The 25,348-nt window shown below is 39.1% G+C and overlaps 1 protein-coding gene across 1 annotated transcript; it reads left to right on the top strand.

The window, feature by feature from the left end:
• Nucleotides 1-1,234: 1,234 nt before the first annotated feature.
• On the top strand, nt 1,235-17,856 carry LOC133559861 (claudin-7-A). Its single transcript, XM_061911875.1, has 4 exons — nt 1,235-1,579; nt 9,180-9,344; nt 17,358-17,442; nt 17,521-17,856. Exons 1-4 carry the CDS (start codon nt 1,357-1,359, stop codon nt 17,687-17,689), a joined length of 642 nt encoding a protein of 213 aa, XP_061767859.1. The 5' UTR covers nt 1,235-1,356; the 3' UTR covers nt 17,690-17,856.
• The last annotated feature ends 7,492 nt before the right edge of the window (nt 17,857-25,348 follow it).

Raw genomic sequence — 25,348 nt, 5'->3', positions numbered from 1 at the left:
GAAGAATTGGGGTTATATGCTGGCGTTTCCTGGTCCCTGTTAAAAGCCGTGCTGCCGCGTTCTGGACTAACTGCAACCGGGAGAGAGCTTTTTGGCTAATGCCAGCATAAAGTGCATTGCAGTAGTCCTGGCGACTTGAAATAAAAGCATGCACGACTTGTTCAAAAAGGTTTAAAGATAAAAACGGTTTAACCTTTACTAAAAGACGAAGGTGATAAAAACACGATTTTAAAACGCCATTGACTTGTTTGTCTAGTTTAAAATCGCTGTCTATAGTGACGCCAAGGCTGGTGACTTTGGGACGCACATAATTTTGCAATGGTCCCAAGTCAGTGAGGGCCGGACCAAAAACTAAAATTTCCGTTTTTCCATCATTCATTATTAAAAAATTCTGGGCTAACCAAGCCTTGACGTCGCATAGACAGTTAAGAAGGGGTGTCAGAGAACTGACGGGAAGTAGATACAAAAACAAGGAAAACCAACAGAAATAAAGTGACAGATCGTCACAATAAGCTTTATAAAAATGTGTTTACTTTATAGTTGCTTGCTATAAAAATTATTGTACGGGGACTCAAAATGGGATCAGATCTGACGCAAAAAATTGGATCAGAATCGGAAGGCCAAAAATGTTGATCAGGACATCCTAATTTACATACGATGATTAACTGAATATAGTGACCAACTTGTTTTTATCAATATCATCGTGATATTGTATGACGCTCACATGATGCTTACACATTGACTTCCCACCCCCAAAAGTTTGGAAACCCCTAAAGACTGAAAGTTTTTTCTTTTTCAAGTCCTCCTTCATTACTTTTGTCAATTCAGTGCATTGTTGTCCTCAAAGACAAATGGTGACTTCTTGCATCAATTTTGCACAAAGGCCAAAACTTTGAAACTTTGCTGATATAAACATCCGCTAATGACATAGCTGTCCATGCCCCCTCATTAGCATATCACTGGCCTGGAGATATGCTGTAATTCCTTTAATTAGTGGTCCGCGTGGGAAAACACTGATCTAGGTCAGCACACATACAGTCATAGGAAGTATGCAAAGACAAACACTGAGAAATGCCTCATGAGGACGTGAACATTTGTGCGGAGTATATGGTTGACAAAAAAAAAAAAAAGGATTCCAGTGGCAACCTGTTTGCTTGGAAATGGAGGGAACATTTCCCAGCACATATGACAACAACACCCACCCACATCTTACATGCCCATCCCCAAGAAGACCCCTCAGAGCACACACACACACATACACTCCCAAGGGTGTTTTGCATAGAGCTCCAACACACTTTCAGGAGCATCAATACATTTTGGACAAAGTTTTTATTTATTTATTTTTTTTAAAGAAAAATGGCCAACTCTGGTATTCAGCTTTTGGGCTTCTTCATGTCTCTGATTGGCATCGTGGCGCTGATCATCGGCACCATTCTGCCCCAGTGGAAGATGTCAGCCTACATCGGAGACAACATCATCACGGCTGTGGCCATGTACCAGGGACTGTGGATGTCCTGCGCCTTCCAAAGCACCGGGCAGCTCCAGTGCAAGATCTACGACTCCATCCTGCAGCTGGACAGTACGTCTTCATACAGAAATGATAATAATAATAATAATACATGCAAGCTTGTTTTCAATGTCCTGTTTCATCAAGGCAGGCGTCTCATTTTTATTGCCCAGTAGCATATTTACAAAATCAAGCCAAAACAATGTTACATATGTTAGCTATGACATGAAGTTGAGAGCTCAGCATGTCTTGGCTTACATCGGCAAGGTTTATCAATTGTAAAAATAAACAAAACCCATTATTAGGCCACCATTACACAAAGCTATAATGTGGATGTTTTCTTCTTCTTTGGATAGCTCAGCCCATAATTACTTACACTGGATTTTAGTAACTTTTATGCACAAAATGTATCAATGTGGCCTTTACTTCTTCTGAAAAACTTTGGATACTCCTTCATAATGGACTTGTTTTCCGTTGTGAGCATTTTTCAGCACACGACCACGGGAGGGTGCTTTTAGTGGTCATGTGCGCACCACTCACAACATTAGAGACACCTACATAATAGATTAATATGCTAAATAAGAGCTTTGTGCAAAATAAAGTAGTAGTAGTAGTAGCAATGTTAGTAGTAGTTACACTCAATCATATATATTTATCACGGTTTACATGTAGAATCACAGGCCGTTTTATTTGCCCGCAGCTTGTTTTTTATTGCCCTATGCACATTGTAAAAGTAAAATAAAATCAATATTAATGAGCTGTATTATCAGACGGTACACTGATAAGCTTCATCACCTGTAACCTAAAGGTAATATGTGGATGTTTTGTTTACAAAGCTTAGGACAGGGGCCTCAAACGCGTTTTAACTGAGGGCCACATCGCAGTTCTGGCTCCCCTCAGAAGGTTGCTTGTAACAATGAGTAATAAATTAATATAGAAGTATAAGGATTCACCTTGTGATATTATTATACAGTTGCATATGCATTTTGGACGTGTTATCTTTTTTTTACACAGATTGACAGTTCGGTCACCATAATTTTATTTTAGAATAGACGGTGGGTTTTTACAGCATATTACTGTAAATGGAAAAATGATAACATTGTTTTTTATGGTAAAATTCTGGCAACATTAGCCAGTTTTACGGTAAAATCAGTGGTTGTTGTTTTTGCGGTGTATAACTGTAAATGGGCAAAACGCTACCACGGTTTTTTTTACAGTGAAATTCTGGCGACTCAGCAGATGTCCGATATAAATAAATAAATGATAAATGGGTTGTACTTGTATAGCGCTTTTCTACCTTCAAGGTACTCAAAGCGCTTTGACACTACTTCCACATTTACCCATTCACACACACATTCACACACTGATGGTGGGTTCTTTTTTTTTTACAGCATATTACTGTAAATGGAAAAATTATTTAAAAAAAAACTTTATGGTAAAATTCTGGCAACATTAGCCAGTTTTTACTGTAAAATCAGTGGTTGTTGTTTTTGCGGTGTATTACAGTAAATTGCAAAATGCTACCACGGTTTTTTTACAGTAAAATTCTGGCGACTCAGCAGACAGTTTTTCTTAACCAAAAAATCTTTTGTCAATTTTACAATGTGCAATTTTATTGATAACTTGCTTTCAAATCATAAATCAATTAAATAATTATTTTTGTTTTACCAAAAAAAGTTGTGAATGTATGATAGAAATAAATAAATGATAAATGGGTTGTACTCGTATAGCGCTTTTCTACCCTCAAGGTACTCAAAGCGCTTTGACACTACTTCCACATTTACCCATTCACACACACATTCACACACTGATGGAGGGAGCTGCCATGCAAGGCGCAAACCAGCACCCATCAGGAGCAAGGGTGAAGTGTCTTGCTCAGGACACAACGGACGTGACGAGGTTGGTACTAGGTGGGGATTGAGCCAGGGACCCTCGGGTTGCGCACAGCCACTATTCCACTGCGCCACGCCGTCCCTATTTAATATTTTTTAAATTGGTAGTAAACACAAAACTAATTCATCATTATTACAGATTATAACTACTTTCCAACCTACATTACTAACATGAACAACGTTATTATACATACAGTAAGCCCACCAGGTACTTGAGTATTAATTCTTATTTTGCGAAAAAAAAATGTTTAATGTATGAAAATATAATATTTGTAAGATTATCATATATAATTGAATAAAAAATACATGCAAATGCATGCAGTATATGTATTTTTTTTCTGTCAATACAAACAGAACAAATACATTTAGCAAGAAAGATGAAGTAATTGAATAAAATTTATCGATGTGGCCCTCGCATCCTTTCATTTTTCGGTATGCAGCCCTCCATGTGAAATAGTTTAGACACCTCTGGTACACAAGTGATACAGAAGTGATACAGTAGTGTAACTGCTTCTCATTAATATTCTGTTATATCCTCCGAAGAAGAAAAAAATAATTTTCACCCTCCCCACCACTTTCCGCCACGACTATAAATAGTATCGCTTGTCTACAATATTGTTATAAGCGCATGCACCTCAGCATTACATTGTATCCTTATTAACAATAGCAAAAAAAGAAAATAAATAAATATATATCTCAACTGTCAACAAACAATACCTTTATTAACATTGTTTTTTAATCTGTGATAGAAAAGATTTAAAGCGCATCAATTTGCCAGAAATTTAAAAAAGATGTATTCTTATTTAAACCACAAAATTATTTTTTTTAAACCTGAGCCATTTGGTACTGAAAAAATAAAATTAAATAAACTCAATAATTAATAAGCAACTCAAATAGATTGGAAACAGTAACTTGGTTGAACAATATGTAAAATAAAAACCAACCTATGAAGTAAAAATGAATAAAAACAATTTCAAGTCAGGATTAACAGCTGCAGTGGGCACGTTTGTAGGTTTGAAGTATGACACTGTTAACATGTTCCTCGGGGTCATGTTCCCCACTAATTGAGAAGGACAACTTTAAATGAATAAGGCAGTGTTCATTTTATTTACTTATTTATCAATGTATTTATTTAAAATGTTTTGTATTATGAGTTCAATCCCGGGCTCGGGATCTTTCTGTGTGGAGTTTGCATGTTCTCCCCGTGACTGCGTGGGTTCCCTCCGGGTACTCCGGCTTCCTCCCACTTCCAAAGACATGCACCTGGGGATAGGTTGATTGGCAACACTAAATTGGCCCTAGTGTGTGGATGTGAGTGTGAATGTTGTCTGTCTATCTGTGTTGGCCCTGCGATGAGGTTGCGACTTGTCCAGGGTGAATACCGCCTTCCGCTCGATTGTAGCTGAGATAGGCTCCAGCACCCCCCCCCCCCCCCCAGACCCTGAAGGGAATAAGCGGTAGAAAATGGATGGATGCATGGATGTATTTTTAATACTATTGTATTTTAATATGATGTATTATTGTAGTATTTTTATGTTTAGTGGGGACATCCATTTGGGGGTTGTACGGTAGGATGCAGTGATGGGCAAGCCACTTGGAAAATGTAGTAAGCTAAGCTCCAAGTTGCTGTCGATTAAATGCAGCTAAGCTACAGGGGAAGCTATCCCCGAATAATTTTAGCAAGCTACTCTCCAAACTACACGGCAAAAGTAACTTGCTACATCAAAGTTACATTTAACGGCATTTACATCTATGGGTCCACATGTATAATAATTAACGTGAATGTAACTGTACAAATGGACCTAATAAGGGTTAATTACTATTAACTATCTGTCATTTAGCTGGGGACTTCTTACAACTACCACCAGGGGTCCCCACACCCTATTGAATTTAGTTTGCCTTTTCTTTGACCCACCCCTATAATGTTATTCATTTTCTCTACCTCCAGTAAAAACAAACAGCATCTAACTACATCAGTGGCGGGCCGTGCGTTTTCCAGCTAGGCCTTCAGCGATGTCCGACTTAAAGGATTACCTCTCAAAATACCATAATATATGTAACAACATGACCATTGCTGGAGAAATGCTATACAGGAACACATTTACGCCCTACTGGCCATTGAACCATATAGGCAGTGTACAAAACAGGATATTTCCTGGCACATTTACAAATCAATTCAAACGCATCAGCATCACATATCTTATGTGGTAGTGTCAAAATTAAAATTGGAAAAAACATATTAAAAGTGAAAAAATAAAATATTTATACTCACAATTAGTAGGACCTATTCGACGCTGATAAGCCATTGGTACCCCTCGTCGTCGGTTGATTAGAGTGAAAATGGCAAGCATTCCCATATTTTATCGCCAGAACAGCTGAGCCGATCGTCTCACAAGATGTCGTTTCTCTTTAATAATCCTTCTTGAAAATGGCTTTGCTTTGGTTATATGTCTGCCACCAAAGTTTTGTTGTCCTTCTCTGCTATGCCGGTCTGGTTACGGAGCAACACTTCCCGCTTCCTGCTAAATTGAAACGTGTGAATGAAAACTCACTTTGGAATAACAAGGGAGTATCCAATCACAGTCTCGTTAACATCAGGCTACTGCCAAGAACTTGTGATCTGATTGGCTATCGCAACTTTCTCCAACTCTACGTGTTCTCAAATTCATCCACTAAAGGTCCTGATGAGTATCCAATCACAGGACACATAAAAGTCATGTTCAACCTTGGGCCATCTAGAAGGCCTTACTGACGACAACTTGTGATTTGATTGGCAATTGCAACTGTCTATCACATGTATGTCCCCGTTTACTTACAGTGCATTGTTGATTCTGAAGGCCCCTGGCAGATTTCATACAGTATGGCAACATAAACTAGGTAAACTCTGAATGTATACAAACTAAAAGTAAAAACGACAGCACTGGAAGGAACATAATATGACATGAAGAGAATATGAATACTTTTAGATATTTATAATGTTATCGTTAATTATGGGCATGATTTCTGCTTATGGTACCTAAGCCGAGAAGGCCTTGCTAGTCCTGACGGCACACCACCAGAGGTGGGTAGTAAGGCGCTACATTTACTCCGTTACATCTACTTGAGTAACTTTTGGGATAAATTGTACTTCTAAGAGTAGTTTTTATGCAACATACTTTTACTTTTACTTGGGAATATTTATAGAGAAGAAACGCTACTTTTACTCCGCTCCATTTATCTACAATCAGCTCGCTACGTGCTACTGTTTTTATCGATCTGTTAATGCACACTTTGTTTGATTAGATTTTGTCAGACACACATTCAAAGTAGGATACGCAAGCTTGCGTTTCACCAATCAAATGCAGTCACTGGTGACGTTAGACCAATCAAACAAAACCAGGCGGTCACGTGACCGTCACATGTAGAACCCGACATGTTGAAAAACTTATTCGGGTGTTACCATTTAGTGATCAATTGTACGGAATATGTACTGTACTGTGCAATCTACTAATAAAAGTTTCAATGAATCAATCAAAACTGTAAAGGAAAAAAGACACTTTTAATTTCAACCGTACTTCACGTCAAAAGCCTAAAGACTGATCGCACAGTTCCTGTCTTCACAATAAAAGTGCCGCTCCATCGCGCATGCACTAACAAAATAAGAGTCTCCGAAAGCAGCGCAAAAAAGCTAGCAAGCTACGGAGTTTGCCGCCAATGTATTTCTTGTAAAGTGTATAAAAACGAATATGGAAACTGAACAAATAAGATGCCAAAAACCAACGACTTTCATGTGGTATTAGAAAGGAGGAACTTTTTTTCTCCTCCATTTGAAAATGTGGACATTATCAGCACTACTGTGTGATTCCAATCAATACAAGTCATCAGAATCAGGTAATACACCAACTTATATTCTTGTCTTCATGAAAGATAGGAATCTATATGTTACACATGCATGTATATTCATTAAAACATCTTTAACATGTCAATAAAAACGGCAAAATAAATAACTATAAATTATATACTGTATATATAAATGTATGTAAATATATATATATATATATATATATATATATATATATATATATATATATATATATATATATATTATGTGTGTGTATGTATATGTATATATTAGGTAGATCACCTCGACTTGGTCATTTATTAAGTAATTGATTAACGTTGAAAAACTTATTGGGGTGTTACCATTCAGTGGTCAATTGTATGCAATATGTACTGTACTGTGCAATATACTAATACAAGTTTCAATCAATCAATCAATCGATGAATGCCTACTGAGCCTATGGTGCTGTTAAGTTATTGTGGCTCAATTTGCTTTAATTTTTTTTTAATTTTAATGTATTATTATTTAATATATATTATTGTTTTAGTTGCTTAAGAGATATTCCTGGCTCTGAATTGGCTCATTGCTATTTTTATGTTTTTGTGCATTATTTGTTTCCGTAATCATTAAACGAACAGGTTACTCATCAGTTACTCAGTACTTGAGTCGTTTTTTCACAACATACTTTTTACTTTTACTCAAGTAAATTTTTGGATTACTACTCCTTACTTTTACTTGAGTAATAAATCTCTAAAGTAACTCTTACTTGAGTACACTTTCTGGCTACTCTACCAACCTCTGCACACCACTGATCTTAATTTTGACGAAACAAACAATGACACGTATGTTGTTTGGGAACAGTTGGTAATAGTTATGTGCAGTAAAACTTTTTATGAACTCAACTCACCTCAATGTGTGTTGGACATCTTAGATGAAGACTACAGTTATCATTTTGGTTTACAGAGTAAACGACTAAATATGACTAAGAACACACATTATTGTGGGTTTCCTGCACGTCATTTTCATCACTAAAGGAAAAATCTAATCTGTGGGAAAGAATTTCTCTGATATTTTCAAGTATGTTTTTTTTTTTTTTTTGAGTCGTCAGCTTGAAGCGTCCCTCTGTCTCCGACTCCCTGATTGTCATGTGACATGATTGCATGACTGTTATGATTTTGCTTACTAGTTTGGATGACCCTTCTTATCTTGCCTCTGATTGGCCAGTTAGTAATGTTTCGCCCTAACATAAGCCAATTGTGACTCATCATACAAACACCAACCAATCATCGTGGATTTTTTCATCCAGGTCATTGTAATTACCCCCATATTTTTTGGCCTGGATCTTTGTAGCTTGTAGCTTTGATGTTAGCTACCTAGCTACATGGGTCTAAAAGTAGCTAAACAACAAGAATTGCTACTTGTTAAAAAAGTAGCTAAGCTGCTGCCAAGCCACTGGAAAATGTAGTTAAGCTATGTAGCTTAGCTACATATCTTGTTACTGCCCATCACTGCTAGCATGACAGGCAGGGTAAATTGTGGTACAGTACGTACAATTTTTTAAACTCTTGATGTCCAGCCAGGTGAGGAAAAACAAAATAGTAGGTCAACAATGATACAACTGTTTCCAGACTGTTCCAACTCACAATGGAGGCCTCACTGCAGGAGGGTGCTGTTTGTGCACGGGGCATGGACGGGCCGGGCAGGACTGGCACAGACTGGTTCTAGGTGGACCGAGACAAAGGAAGGTTCACCCTGTGATGGCTTTATGGGAGGTGGGGTGGGGGCAGACAGCTGAGCGGAGTACAGTCGTATTTCAATGTGTGGCGCCACACCGTGTTGTTTTGTTACCCATGGTTTCTCTTCCAGGAAGAGTTGACACTGAGGCCCCAACCATCACATCATGAATAACAGCCTCCATTTTGCAGTGCAAAGTGGCCCTAAAGTGTCCCATCTTCTGCAGGCTCTTTGCAGGCCACCAGGGCGCTGATGATCGTAGGCATTATCGTGTCGGTGGCGGGCCTGGGCGTGGCCTGCATGGGCATGAAATGCACCACCTGTGGGGGTGGCGACAAACTCCGCAAGGCCCGCGTTGCCATGACGGGGGGCATCATCCTGCTAGTGGGGGGTGAGTATCCCCAATAAGTCTTACATTTATAACATCTTGTACCGCACCACCGAGTGTACCATGACTGCACAGGTTGATTATGTACATACCGTACATGTACTGTACATACTACCATGTAGTGGAAGAGCATTTAATTGCTCTTCCTCGTCCAGCTTCTCAGGCAAATCATATAGTTGATGTAGATGCCCGTATCGGCTGTTCAGATTTACTTTACAAAAGAGAGGTGTAGGATACTTCTCTTGTTGCCTTATTTGAATTTATCAAATGTATTTACATTATCTTTTGGTGCAGCCGTGCCGGAGCAGGAAGGGACATAAAGAGAAAAAAGGAAGACGGGGGGGGAAATTGTGGGGAAAAGAGGGGGATTAGACAGAGAGACAAAAACAACCACAGCAAACACAACGATAACAACAAAAACAACAACAACAATAGAACAACACCAGCACATATGATATGTACAAATATGATCGTAAAACCTGGACAGAACGAAAAAAAATAATAAGAAATTGCTCTGCCTCGCTGTAAGTGCCTGGTATAGGTAGATGAACAAAAATACATTATTTGTAGTAAATATATCAAATAAATAACTTTTTAACATTACTACTAGTGTGAATGTTGTCTGACTATCTGTGTTGGCCCTGTGATGAGGTGGCGACTTGTCCAGGGTGTACAAGGCCTTCCGCCCTAATGAAGCTGAGAAAGGCTCCAGCACCCCCCGCAACCCCACAAGGGACAAGCGGTAGAAAATGGATGGATGGATGTAGTAAATAGATCGAATGAATACCTTTTTTTAACATCATTATTAGTGTGTGAATGTTGTCTGTCTATCTGTGTTGGCCCTGTGATGACGTGGCGACTTGTCCAGGGTGTACGCCGCCTTCCGCCCAAATGCAGCTGAGAAAGGCTCAAGCACCCCCCCCCCCCAACCCTACAAGGGACAATCGGTAGAAAATGGACGAATGGATGTAGTAGATGGATCAAATGAATACCTTTTTTTAACATCATTATTAGTGTGTGTGTTGTCTGTCTATCTGTGTTGGCCCTGTGATCAGGTGGCGACTTGTCCAGGGTGTACGCCGCCTTCCGCCCAAATGCAGCTGAGATAGGCTCCAGCACCCCCCGCAACCCCACAAGGGACAGGCGGTAGAAAATGGATGGGTGGATGTAGTAAATAGATCAAATAAATAACTTTTTTGACATCATTACTACTGTGAATGTTGTTTGTCTATCTGTGTGGGCCCTGCGATGAAGTGGCGACTTGTCCAGGGTGTACAACGCCTTCCGCCCAAATGCAGCTGAGAAAGGCTCCAGCACCCCCGTGACCCCACAAGGGACAAGCGGTAGGAAATGGATGGATGGATGGCATTACTAGTACTGTTAAGCGATGACAGCAAAGAGCAATTGATTTATTATGGCCTGTAATTAAGCAATCAAATCAATCAATTTTTTAAATCTCACCAGAGAAATCTGTTGTTGCTTTTAGTCAAGCACAAGAAGAGAGCAAAGCAACTCACAGGTACAGATACAGTTGTAACTTTAGTGATTTAAAATTAGATTAACGCGGAAAAATAACATTAGGCGCTAAATATGACTGTAATTATTTCATCTTAATTAACTCGATAATTTGACGTGTTCAATGCATTCATAAACCTTCCTCACTAAATACTGTATACTATAAATAATATTGCCTTGCCTTCGTCACGGCCCGGGCGCACACCAGCGCGCATTCATGTGTGCGCTGCGCTGAGTGCACCTCCAAGCGTGCACCTGCGTGCGACACTCCGACTGCAGCAGGTGGCTGCATTCAATCCGCAATCATTCAGCACTCAACACACCTGTTGCTGATTAGCTCCCTGGGCTTCTTAAGCCAGAGCAAACCTGTGTTTTAGGCCAGAACGTAGCTACCTGTTCCCGTACACAGCATTCCTTCGTTTCCTCGTTACGAGCGGTGTGTCTCGTCTCTCCGTCTTCCCTCTGGTTCCCCTGGCTTTCTCTTTGGAGTTTAACCTCCAGCCTGGACACAGACTTTGATGCCTCGCTCTTGCCCTTCCTGCCTGTCTCTGGATCTCCAAGCTTGCCTTGCCCCCTTGGACAACACTCATGGTAACACTCAGCTAATCGCTACACTTAGTAACACCATACACATTTTGGATTAGTGTTCACACTTCATAATATCGTATAGAAATAAATAGAGATAAACAACGTCCCTGCATTCTGTGCCGTCTTCTTCCTCCCTGTATCGTATGGGCCATGCTATATTGGGAGCACGGAGTGGCTAGTAATTGCTTGATTTTACATGATGTCCAGTCCGGCTCATTCGATATGCGTGGTGGTCAAGCCAGCGTCTGTTCTCAATGGGTACTAGACACCATCTAGCCTTTCTCAAAGAAAAAAGCCCTATGCTTACATTGTTTTCGGCTGTACGAATCATTTAAATCATGCAAAAGGATAAACGTTTTTCTTCAGAGTTCTTCTTCGGAAGGGTGCACAATTTTACAAAAACATTAAGAAAAGTCACGCACTCTCCAGTCCAAGGGAGCAGAGCCAAAGTATGTATGAGTTGGAAGTGATCACTTTGTCAAGGGTTTCATTAAAATTGAAGTATTTTCTTAATATTATTTGTATTCCTTAAACACACATTTGCCGCGAGTGTTTTGAAAAGCACCAACTCTACGAGTCTAAATAAAGAAAGCAAAACCTTCAAGAGTCAAGCTTTCACCAAAGGCCACAATCATAAATGCTGCTTTGAGCACATACACAATGTTGACATCTATAGTTACATTTTGGTAAAAATGAGGGAAAACAAATTACTCGTAAACGGTGCGTGCAACAGCAACAACCATGGCAGTATATACGAAAAATCATGAAATTCAACCTTACCTGAGCAAAAACGATGCATATTTATCTGGGAGAATCCTGAAACTAATTTCCTTGACCCCCAACCACACACAAAGAAGTTGTATATCTCCATGCGTTTCCAGGTTCCCATCTGTTTTGTTGTGGAGAAGAGTGTTTCTTAACCTTTGCTGGGCCGTCAAAAAAAATCTGCTTCTCAATTGTTGCCTGTATGGGAAGCAGCGGTAATCAGTTGTAATACACGTTTCAACCACTTATGGCAGTAATGACAATATTGCACAAATCGAAGAAGTCTGGCGCTAAAGTCATATAAAAATTACTTAAGCACAAAAATGATGACCAAAGGGACAAAACTGTATTTTCATTTGCCCTTAAGGTTTAGTTTAGTTTATTTAAGAAACAGATACATGCGATATTATTATTTATTATCAATTAGGTTCACACGTATTTATTTTAGCCATGTGTTGTGATTAATACATGCTTTCATATCATTTGACAACGTTTATCCTGTTAAACTCTAAGTAAGTTAGATATACGGTAATTATTGAATCCATTCTAAATATGACTAAAATTAGAAATTCTATGTTAGTATTTGAGGGGAACCCGTGCCCCTCTGTCCTGGAAAAGTTGGGCCCCAAGGTCAAAAGGGTTAAGAACCCCTGGTGTAGAATGATGTCTGGAGCACAAGGTAGTTCGATAAGTCTGGGAGCCCCACCGATAGATAATACTTGATATCACTCGTGGTGCGGCGTTGCTAAGGTTTGTAGAGCAGTGTTGCCAGCAAATTGAAGGTTCCTGGTTCGATTCCCGTTTCCCCCATCCTAGTCACTGCTGTTGTGTCTTTGGGCAAGACACTTTACCCAGCTGCTCCCAGTGCAAGCCAGACTGGTTTAAATGTAACTTAGATAATGGGTTCCACTATGTAAAGTGCTTTGAGTCGTTAGAGAGAGGCACAATATAAATAGAATTCACTTCACTCTACAAATCTTTTGATAATGTATAGGGGTCTATTCCATTGCATAATTTGATTTTTTTGCTCGTATCTGCTTTTTGCAGGAAGATCTAGGCCCCTTGTGTACTCAGTTTGCTCGCTGCTTGCTGCACAACATCCATCTTGGCTTAGTTGACCATTGTTTTTGTTTTTACTTCCAGAAAGAAGACACGTTATAGAATTCAGGCAATATCTTTAATTGTAAAATGTCATATGAAGTGCCCTGTCTTTACGAGTTGTGCTGGATTTACAGTTTTCCTCTAAGCAGAAGTTTAAACAAAAACTGTGAATAAAATCAAATTAAACATATCAAATTTCAGGTATGTAAGAAATAATTTGACAACAAACTCCGCAAAATTGTATTTTAATTCAATGATAATGCTACATTCAAATTACTGTATCAAAAACTGGAAACTGACAAATAAATCCACACTGAAATTGGTGGAAGTTATTAATAAAAAAGCGTTAAAAGTACTAAATAAAAGAAGTATCATCATTGCAGAATACTCGAGAAATACAATCTACCCAAATGGCAAAACTTAATTAAGTATGCTGATTCTGTTAAAATGCTTAATGACCTCGCACCACCTCCTCTCAAAAGTGAAGAGGAAGGCCAACAGGACCATAAGGTTTGGTTCCAGAGAGGATTTATTGGTGCCGTTTAGAAAAACTGTGTTTGGGAATTCTCATTTTTCTATCGAGCTCGTCAAACATGGAACACAATTCCTGTACACATAAGGGAACTAGCCAAAAAAGCATTGTTTAATACATAAGGCCTTGAAAAATTGGCTGCTTGGAAACTGAAACAGTGTATTTCAATTGTGGACTGTAAATGGTAAAGTAAAAACTAACTTATGATCATTTGTACTCACATAATAACCAGTCAAAGAAACATGACAGTAGCTTTCTATTGTTGGTAAAAAAAAAAATATATACATATATAGGTACATATATATAAATAAATACTAATAAAACATTGTCATCAATCAATCAAAAGCTGTTGAGGCGTTTAGTTGCCGAGGAAGTGTTATGATCCGCTGCCCGGATCATTTTTTGATTTAGGTTTTTGAGTCTTTTTATGTTTTCTGTTTGTTTTGGACTCTTTCGGTTCCGGTTTGTACGCCTCTGTTTGTTACCATAGCTACTAATTGTTTTCACCTGCCGCTTGCTCCTGACGCGCACCTGTCTTGTAATTATTTTCTTATTTAAGCCTGCCTTCTCCCGTCAGTCGGTCTTGGTCCATTGTTTGCGGTAAGCAGTCACATTGATGTATCTGGTTCTAGTCTCTGTGCTAAGTATTACCTTAGCTTCCCGTGCGTTGGGCACGTTGTTCTTTTGTTAATTTCTGTCTGTTCAGTATTGTGTATCAGTTATTAAATCATCTTACCTTTACCATTTCGTCCGGAGTGTCCTTTGCATCCCTGGGGAGAACTAAATCCCGCATCACAATGTGCTTCCCGCGTGACAGGAAGAGAGTGAAAGGAAAGCCAACACTGCTATCTAGTGGACTACGTTGCCGTAAAGTAGGAATCATTCATTATAAATTGAATATTTTCATAGCTAGGGCATTACCAAAAATGTTTATTACCCTCTAAATAAATACTGTACCATTATGAGAGCCCTCGAGGCATGAAATAACACTATCGAGTCACCTCAACACTCTTTTAATCCGATATAGTAATGCTGGCCAATTACTGGCCACGACACTGAACAGTGTGCTATGACTGGTTGGGACACATCTAGTAGCCAATACAAAACCACTGTAGTATTCATATATTTTTAGTTGATTAAGCAATTTTATGTTTTAGGGAAGTTTTTAAACTGCAATATTTGAAGCGTGGTTTGGCAAGGGACTACTGTATACATTTTATATTTGCCTTCTAAGGAATGAGAAAAAAAATTAATATTTCCCTACTCATATGTTAAGTTTCATGTAATTTTAGATCAGGGGTGTCAAACTAATTCTTATTGAGCTACACATTGCAGATACAGCTGCCCAAACATGGCTGTGAATATAAATATGTTATGCCCTCATTATTACTATTACACAATAACATATCAATCAATCAATCAATGGTTATTTATACAGCCGTAAATCACTAGTGTCTCAAAGGGCTGCACAAACCACAACACAAACCACAACGACATCCTCGGTAGAGCCCACATAAGGGCAAGGAAAACTCACACCCAATGATGACTATGAGAAACCTTGGAGAGGACCGCATATGTGGGTAATCCCCCCCCCCCTCTAGGGAAACCGAAAGCAATGGCTGTCGAGCGGGTCTAACATGATACTGTGAAAGTTCAATCCATAATAGATCTAACACAGCCGTGAGAGTCCAGTCCAAAGTGGATCCAACACATTAGAGAGAGTCCCGTCCATAGTGGAGCCAACAGGAAACCATCCCAAACGGAGACGGATCAGCAGCGCAGAGATGTCCCCAGCCGATACATAGGCGAGCGGTCCATCCTGGGTCCCGACTCTGGATAGCTAGTACTTCATCCATGGCCACCGGACACAAGGGAGAGTGGGACAGAGGAAAAAAAGAAAAGAAACGGCAGATCAACTGGTCTAAAAAGGGAGTCTTTTTAAAGGCTAGAGTATACAAATGAGTTTTAAGGTGAGACTTAAATGCTTCTACTGAGGTAGCATCTCAAACTGTTACGAGGAGGACATTCCAGAGTATTGGAGCCCGAACGGAAAACGCTCTACAGCTCGCAGACTTTTTTTGGGCTCTGTGAATCACTAATAAGCCGGAGTCCTTTGAACGCAGATTTCTTGCCGGGACATATGGTACAATACAATCGGCAAGATAGGCTAGAGCTAGACCGTGTAGTATTTTATACGTAAGTAGTAAAACCTTAAAGTCACATCTTAAGTGCACAGGAAGCCAGTGCAGGTGAGCCAGTACAGGCGTAATGTGATCAAACTTTCTTGTTCTTGTCAAAAGTCTAACAGCCGCATTTTGTACCAACTGTAATCGTTTAATGCTAGATATGGGGAGACCCAAAAATTATACGTTACAGTAATCGAGGCGAGACGTAACAAACGCATGGATAATGATCTCAGCGTTGTTAGTGGACAAAATGGAGCGAATTTTAGCGATATTACAGAGATGAAAGAAGGCCGTTTTATTAACGCTTTTAATGTGTGACTCAAAGGAGAGAGTTAGGTCGAAGATAATACCCAGATTTTTTATCGAGTCGCCTTGTTTAATTGTTTGGTTGTCAAATGTTAAAGATGTATTATTAAATAGAGGTTGGTGTCTAGCAGGACCGATAATCAGCATTTCCGTTTTTTTGGCATTGAGTTGCAAAAAGTTAGCGGACATCCATTGTTTAATTTCATGTATTTTATTATCCATTCATCCATCCATTTCCTACCGCTTGTCCCTTTCCGGGTCGCGGGGTGTTGCTGGAGCCTATCTCAGCTGCATTCGGGCGTAAGTTGGGGTACACCTTGGACAAGTCACCACCGAATCACAGGGCCAGCACAGATAGACATACAACATTCACACTCACATTCACACACTAGGGCCAATTTATGTGTAACTATTTATTTGCATACAAATTGAGGGATTGCTTTGTAATAGGAGGTATTTTTTAGGTTTTTTTGTTTTTTTTTCAACTAAAAATGTTTGGAATATCTTATAGTATGTTAATTTAAACAATATGGAGTGAACAAATCCATTTATTAAAGAAAAATTAAGAACCACTGTATATTGACAAACATAATTTCCAGGCTTTTCACGGGCTACATCAAGTGTTTTAGTTTAGAACCACTATGTCCGAAATGAAAAAGTAAGTGTACAGTTAGTTGCACATGTTGGACTGAAAAACAAAAAATAAAAAAGGCAGACACAAAAGTATGTATCACCGCGGCGCTGACTCCTAGTCTGGGGTCCAAAGGGTTAACGTTTGGTGACCTTAACACAATACAAGAAAAGCAGATTATTAGTTCACATTAAAAAAAAAAAAAACTTCTAAAGTTGCAATCCTGTGTCAAAAACTTTCAAGATCCTTTCTGAACCCTTTAGTGGGTGTGAGGTAGTTTGACCCCCGGGCCTCTCGGGGTCACATGACTGAGAGACTTCACTGTGTCAGACTTAGATTCCCACTGACCAAAAAAACCCAATAAACCTAAAACGGCTGTCCCTACTTTGCAGGCCTGTGTGCCATCGTGGCGTGCTCCTGGTTCGCTCACAACGTGATCCGGGCCTTCTACAACCCCTACACCCCCGTCAACACAAAGTAAGCCCATAGGACCACTTATTGTTTTTTAAGGTGTGAAAATAACACAGATGATAATTCACCGTATCGTTTTCACAGGTTTGAGTTTGGCGCCGCCATCTTCATTGCATGGGGCGGCTCGCTTCTGGACGTCCTGGGCGGCGCCATGTTGGCTGCCTCCTGTCCGCGAAAGAAGCAATCGTCCAAGTACCCGTCTATGGCCAGCTCTCGCTCCGGGCCTGGGAGCAGCAATAAGGAATATGTCTAAATTCCTTATATGCCCTTTATTATTCTTATTATTGTTATACAAACATTCAATGCTTTATTACTGTATTACTTTTTGTACTTTTCTTTTTTCCCATATGTGCCTTTGATAACTGCTTGATGATGACTCAGCACTGTTTCACACGGTCCTAATAAAGAAATATATATTTACAATGACATCACAATACACTGACTTAAACAAGCATGGCATCTTTGACCATGCAACAGCATTGCCGGATGGGAAAATGACAACAAGAAACGGTAGGACATTTTACAGTGTAAACCAAGGGTGTGTGTGTGTGTGTGTGTGTGTGTGTGTGTGTGTGTGTGTGTATATATACACACAAACACACATATGTATGTATATATATATATATATATATATATATATGTATATATACACACAAACACACATATGTATGTATATATATATATATATATACATACACACACATTTACTGCGTGTGTGTGTGTGTATATATATATATATATATACATGTACACACTAAAAGTGTGTGTGTGTGTGTGTGTGTGTGTGTGTGTGTGTGTGTGTGTGTGTGTGTGTGTGTGTGTGTGTGTGTGTGTATAGATAGATAGATGGATGGATGGATGGATGGATAGATAGATAGAGAGATACATAGATAGATAGATGGATGGATAGATACAGATAAATATATACATATAGACATACATATACATACATACACAACCATATATACATATTTAAATATACATATTACATCTCTATAGATATAGACATATACATATACAGACACATAGATATACAATGTAGGTAGATATAGATAGATAGATAGATGATAGATAGATAGATAGATAGATAGATAGATAGATAGATAGATAGATAATTTAGAAATATACACCTCTATATATGTATCTATATAGATGTATATATAAATATGTATATATTTATGTGTATGTATATATATATATATATATATATATATATATATATATATATACACACACACATATGGATTTATATATAGCTGTATATCTCTATATATAGCTATACATCTATATATATATATCTATATATATATACATATATATGTATACATATATATATGTATATATATATATATATGTATATATATATATATATATATATATATATATATACTAGGGGTGCAATGGATCAAAAATCTTACTTTTCAGATCAGTCTTCGTTTTCACTCATCCTAAAGGTGTTCTATCGGGTTCAGGTCAGGACTCTGTGCAGGGCAGTCAAGTTCATCCACATCAGAATCTGTCATCCATGTCTTCATGGACCTCGCTTTGTGCACTGGTGCACAGTCATGTTGGAAGAGGAAGGGGCCCGCTCCAAACTGTTCCCACAAGGTTGGGAGCATGGAATTGTCCAAAATATTTTGGTATCCTGGAGCATTCAAAGTTCCTTTCACTGGAACAAAGGAGCCAAGCCCAACTCCTGAAACCCATTTCATGAATCTCTCTGTGTATTGCACGTGGGCTAATTGGAAGGTCACATGAAGTTTGGTGCTCTGTAGCAACCGACTGTGCAGAAAGTCTTTGCTCTATGCGCTTCATCATCCGCTGACCTCTCTCTGTCAGTTTACGTGGCCTACCACTTGGTGGCTGACTTGCTGTTTTTCCCAAACTCTTTACTTTTCTTATAATAAAGCATGCAGTTGACTTTGGAATATTTAGGAGCGAGGAAATTTCACAACTGGATTTGTTGCACAGGTGGCATCCTATAGCAGTTCCACGCTGGAAATCACTGAGCTCCTGAGAGCGGCCCATTCTTTCACAAATATTTGTAGAAACAGTCTCCATGCCTAAGTGCTTGATTTTATACACCTGTGTCCGGGCCAAGTGATTAGGACACCTGATTCTCATCATTTGGATGGGTGGCCAAATACTTTTGGCAATATAGTGTATATTAAATATACATATATATTGTGTTTATGTGTATACATAAAGTTATAGAAAACCTATATAAATACAAAAGTTTAAAAGTCATTCTACATTTACACATACACAATACATGCCATAGGTGGCAAATTAAGTTAGTGTAATATCATATTACACTAATTTATATCTTATTTCTTCAACATGCCTCATTAGGGCCAATAGAAATCAAGTCACAATAAGCCACTCAATATCAAATCATTGCAAATATTTATTTTTGCCATATGTAAGACTTTCACACTTTTTAATTTACTTTTGTTTACATGACATACTCTTGCATGTAGCGTTATGTACTTGTACGAAATTAAAGGCAGCATTTTCCAAGGTGTTGTGATGAGAGAGGGGAAAAAATGCATTCACATGCATTCTTTAGTTATTATGCTGATGAAAAGAATCCAAACCACAAACTTGGATAAAAATAGAAAATCGACTCTTATGTGTCAAAACCTCATTCTGTGCCGCATGCTATGTGCAACCTGTCACATTGTGGGCACCTGCTCAGCGATAAACAAGCTCCACTCGTCATTACAATTGTTGGATGTTTAGCTAGCTGACAAAATAACAAATATCTCATGAAGATATGTATTTTATTTCCGTGGAAGCAGTTTGAAAGGCTGGCCATTTCCATGCAAACAACATAAAAATATCTTGGTTGAGAAAAAACAACAACAACAACAAAGAAGTTGTAACAATCTTACAGCCAAATAAGTCAAAAATAAATAAGTCAACAATTTATCACCACAAGCATCTCTAGATCACAACAATAATAACAAAAAATCATTTGGTGCTTCTCATCCTGGCCTGATTGTCCTGTCCTGTCCATTGAAACCAGTACTGTGTCATTAAAATAAACAAGACATTGCTATCCCCTGGTTGCCACGGCGACTCGGCCCTCAGCATGCAGGCCACAGCGGTGAGGTGTGATAAATACTATACCACGTATTTTTAGCCCTTTAAAGACCGAGTTTGGGGACGATGCTCTCACGTACTTCATGCATAGAAGTGTGCAACACGTCACTGCACGTAACGTAAAGCATTCCCACAAAGTGCAAACCAACAATAACCATTTAGAAACTTTAAAAAGGAAGAAAGAAAAAATACAGCACAAAAGTGTTTCCCGTCTTTTAAAAGCAATACAAATCAGTCGTTTTTCGCGAAATGTCATAAATTGCAAGCTTCCATCTCCTGGTTAATACAGAAAGCACTTGACCAGTATGACCAGTAAGACCAGTACAGAAGACACTCCTCCTGCAAGGATGCTCCAAAGCCATTTCAGCCTCTCACTAACACACTCCAGTGCAACTCCACACAACCAGCTGTCGTTTACAAGTCAACTCGAAGACCTCCTAGGGTTAGGAGGAGGGGAGGGCACAGAGAGCCATGAAAAGTCTGGAAAGAGGTGACATGATTTTACAATGAAGGCGAAGGCTCCGCCCCTCTTTGGGCCTCTGGCGCCCTCACCAGCCTTCGCTGGAGACACTTGGCATCAAGCATGGAGACATTCTGGTGGCAGATGTCCTCATTCAGGACATGGGGAGGGACACGGGACACTGGCCGTTGTTGTTCATAATGTCGTCCAACACTTCGTCATCCAAGTCCACTAAAAAGAGGAAGATTGGGAAATGTGAAGAAAAAATGATGTATACAATCCACGACATTTATCTGCATCATGTTGCTAAATGTGGTGAGCAATTGTGAATGCTACAGTATATAGAGCAGTGTAAAAAGAAAAGCAGGCAGAAATGACTCTTTAAAAGTACACTCTACAAGCTTTTGGTAAAACATAAACTGGTAAAATAGCAGAATATAAAAATAACCTGATTAAAATTAAGTAATTTGTAAAAAAAAAAAAAAAAAAAAAAAAATATTTAAAGGCCATTTTAGAGCTTTTGGTGAAATCTACGATGGCAATTATAAAATATCGAAATAACCTACGTATACTGTATCCAACCAGGTTTGTGTAGCATCACATATTTCCTAAAAGCTCTTTAAAAATGTATTTCAGAAACGTTTTTTGAAATCCAAACTGGAAAAAAAATTTAATGTAAAAATAACCTCCCCATTATCGCATTTTGGTTTGGAATACTTACGCTAAGCCGCGTAACATCTCATGAAAACTTTTTAATTGTATATCTTAGAGGCTTTTTTTTTTTTAATCTACCTTGGTAAATGTAGCAGAATATAAAAATAACCTATGTATTCAAGCCCATGGACGACATTTTGTTTTGGAATATTTGTGTGATGTTTATGTTCTGAAAGCTCTTTAAAAGTATATTTTAGAAGATTTTGTTGAAATCTAAAAAAAGGTACAAAAATAATAATAATGTGAAAAATAACCTACATATTCACAGCAGACAGCATTTTGGTTTGGAATACTGTATGTCACAAACGCATCTTAAAAAGTATATTTTAGAGGCGTTTAGTGAAATATAGCAGAATATAAGAAAACCCCACATATTCAACCCCAACATAAGACATTTTGGTTTGCAATATTTAAATTAGGTCACATAATCCTTACATTCATATGTTCTTTATTGCACAACCCTTGTCAGAGTATCCACCAAATATAATATACCATAAGGCCCTCTCAAAATGTAGATACAACGTTAAGTAATAATACTATAAAAAATATACAAAAAATTAAAAAAGCCTTTTAAAAAGCCATTTTTTGAGGCTTTTGGTGAAATCTAAGATGGCAAATATAAAACATTAAAACAACCTATGTACGGTACTGTATCCAACCAGGTACAGGGCAAATTTTGGTTTGTGTAGCATTACTTATTATTTCCTAAAAGCTCTATAAAAATAGATTTTTGAAATATTTGTTGAAATCTAAAGTGGAAAAAAATTGAATGTAAAAATAACCTACCTACTTTGGCATTTTGGTTTGAAATACTTAAGCTAGGCCACGTAATACCTCATGAAAAATGTATATTTTAGAGGCGTTTTGTGAAATCCAGGATGGTAAATGTAGCAGAATATAATAACATCCTATGTATTCAAGCCAACAGACGACATTTTGGTTTGGAATATTTGTGTAATGTTCCATATTATGTCCTGAAAGCTCTTTAGAAGTATCCATCTATCCATTTTCTACCGATTGTCCCTCTCGGGGTCACGGGGGCTTCTGGAGCCTATCTCAGTTGCATTCGGGTGGAAGGCAGGATACACCCTGGACAAGTCACCACCTCATCACAGGGCCAACACAGATAAACAGAGAACATTCACACTCACATTCACACACTAGGGTCAATTTAGTGTTGCCAATCAACCTATCCCCAGGTGCATGTATATTCTAGAATATTTTGTTGAACTCTAAAAAGGTGAAAAATAATATTAATAAAAACAACCCACATTTTCACAGCAGAGCACATCTTGGTTTGGAATACTTCAGATAGACCACATTTGTCGCAAAAGCATCTTAAAAAGTATATTTTAGAGGCTTTTAGCGAAATGTAGCAGAATGTAAAAATAACCCACATATTCAACTCAACAGACGACATTTTGTTTTGCAATATTATTGCATATGTTCTTTACTGCGCACCCTTTGTATTATATACCATAAGGGCCTCTCTAAGTGTAGTTACAACGTTAAGTAATAATAATAATAATAATTAAAAATATATCAGCCCTGTGATGAGGTGGCGACTTGTCCAGGGTGTACCCCGCCTTCCGCTTGAATATAGCTGAGATAGCCTCCAGCGACCCCCCTGCGACCCCAAAAGGGACAAGCGGTAAAAAATGGATGGATGGACAAATGTATCATATTGCATAAATATGGTTATTATTACACAATATGATGCATTACATATTTCTAGTTTCTCATTACAGCATGTCCATAATAGATTTAGTTTTTTTTCAATTGTTCATCATTCAAAATCAAAACATAATGGCGAATGCTAACCATGATGTTAGTATTTCAAATCACTATAATAGGAACCATAATTTTGACATTTTAAAAAATCATTCTAATGTCCCATCCATCCATTTTCTCCTGCTTGTCCCTCTCGGGGTGGCGGGGAGTGCTGGAGCCTATCCCAGCTGCAGAAGGTGGGGTACACCATGGACAATTCGCCACCTCATCCCGGGGCCAACACAGATAGACTGACAACATCGTGAAAATTACCTTTCTTGGAGCGACCGATCTGGCCAAGTTTGGGAGCCCTCTGGCCAAGCCTCTGGGGGTTGGGACCGCTGCCTTGGTCTTGACCTGGGCCGTGCTGGCCCCCTTGATCGGGCTGGATGGGCGGGGCAGTGGGTGGGATGAGCTCGGGGATGCCGGAAGACCCATACATGTCTGCTGCCAGGAGATGCAGTGCCCGCTTTACGCCACTAGATGTACCCACGGCACGAAGGTGACTGTTTGTGTGCTGCTCTTCACTTCCGCAATGGCAGCGATAACGATATCGATCACAATAAAAACGTTGGAATTGTCCTTTCCGGGCTGTGGATGAAAAGACATACGTTTGAACAATCGTTAAATGTTGAACATATGCTAAAGATGACGGTACAAAAGCCCAATTTAACTGATCGTGACCACCCTATCAACACTCATCCCCGGGAAGAAATCGTAAATAACATGACCAGCAAGGTTCAAACGCCATCGACACATCCAGAAAAAGGTGCAATCCCGATAATTACCTTCCAGAGAGGCTGCAATGCAGCTGTAGAGCGGCTAAGAAGACTTCCCTGCGCCGTGTTATTGTTTACCGAAGCTCTCTCTCTCCCTACCGAGGGCGAGTGGGTTTATTTAAAGGAGCCTCGATCTTCCTCTCCGCCGTGGGGACATCCTCCGGTTTGTGTCCCCCTCACACACACACACACGCTCCAAGCTGAAAACGCACACAACGCTGACACTTCACGGGAGAGAAGCGTGGAAAAAAGTAGCGGTGCGTAATTACGCACGTCAAGTACACGCTGTGTGAGTCAGCCTCGGCCAATGAGTGACACCACCTCATAAGCCTCATGCGTGAGTCACGTGACGCTGCAAGTCACCTGACGAGGCCTGACAAGTGCAACCAGTTTGCGTGGGAGAAACTAAAGTCCCCTTTCTAATTATGCACCTTTGGGCTGCAGGAACCTGACCCAACATTATGGTTATGTTGGTGACAATTATATAGTACATCATACTTTTTAAAGGCCTACTGAAACCCACTACTACCCACCACGCAGTCTGATACTTTGTATATCAATGATGAAATATTAACATTGCAACACATGCCAATACGGCCTTTTTATTTTACTAAATTACAATTTTAAATTTCCCGGGAGTTTCGTCTTTGAAACGTCGTGTAATCATGACGTGTACGCAAGACGTCACGGGTTTTTAGGAAGTATGAGCGCTGCACACACACACAGCTAAAAGTCGTCTGCTTTAACGACATAATTATACAGTTTTTTGGACATCTGTGTTGCTGAATCTTTTGCAATTTCTTCAATTAATATTGGAGAAGTCACAGCAGAAAGATGGAGTTGGGAAGCTTTAGCCTTTAGCCACACAAACACACGGTGATTCCTTGTTTAAAATTCCTGGAGGTGAAACTTTCCTATGGATCAGAGCGCAGTCAAGCCAACATGGATCCCGACCACATGTCAACCAGCAGGTTTTGGTGAGAAAATTGTGGTTAAAAAGTCAGTTCTTACCGGAGAAAAGCTGAGCTTGTGCCGTCCATAGCTGCTGTCGACTCCCCTGAGACACTGCGCGTCAAGACACTCG

This window comes from Nerophis ophidion, linkage group LG10 (assembly GCF_033978795.1).
Source record: "Nerophis ophidion isolate RoL-2023_Sa linkage group LG10, RoL_Noph_v1.0, whole genome shotgun sequence".
Classification (NCBI taxonomy): domain Eukaryota; kingdom Metazoa; phylum Chordata; class Actinopteri; order Syngnathiformes; family Syngnathidae; genus Nerophis; species Nerophis ophidion.
Note: the sequence above shows the minus strand (reverse complement) of the source record. Positions and strands in the feature narration are given on the sequence as shown.

Bases quoted from the DNA above. Each gene is read 5' to 3' on its own strand.
- LOC133559861 (XM_061911875.1), top strand. From the start codon at position 1,357: ATGGCCAACTCTGGTATTCAGCTTTTGGGCTTCTTCATGTCTCTGATT. The intron at 9,345-17,357 runs GTGAGTATCCCC...CCTACTTTGCAG, and splicing joins CATCATCCTGCTAGTGGGGG to GCCTGTGTGCCATCGTGGCG. The intron at 17,443-17,520 runs GTAAGCCCATAG...TCGTTTTCACAG, and splicing joins TACACCCCCGTCAACACAAA to GTTTGAGTTTGGCGCCGCCA.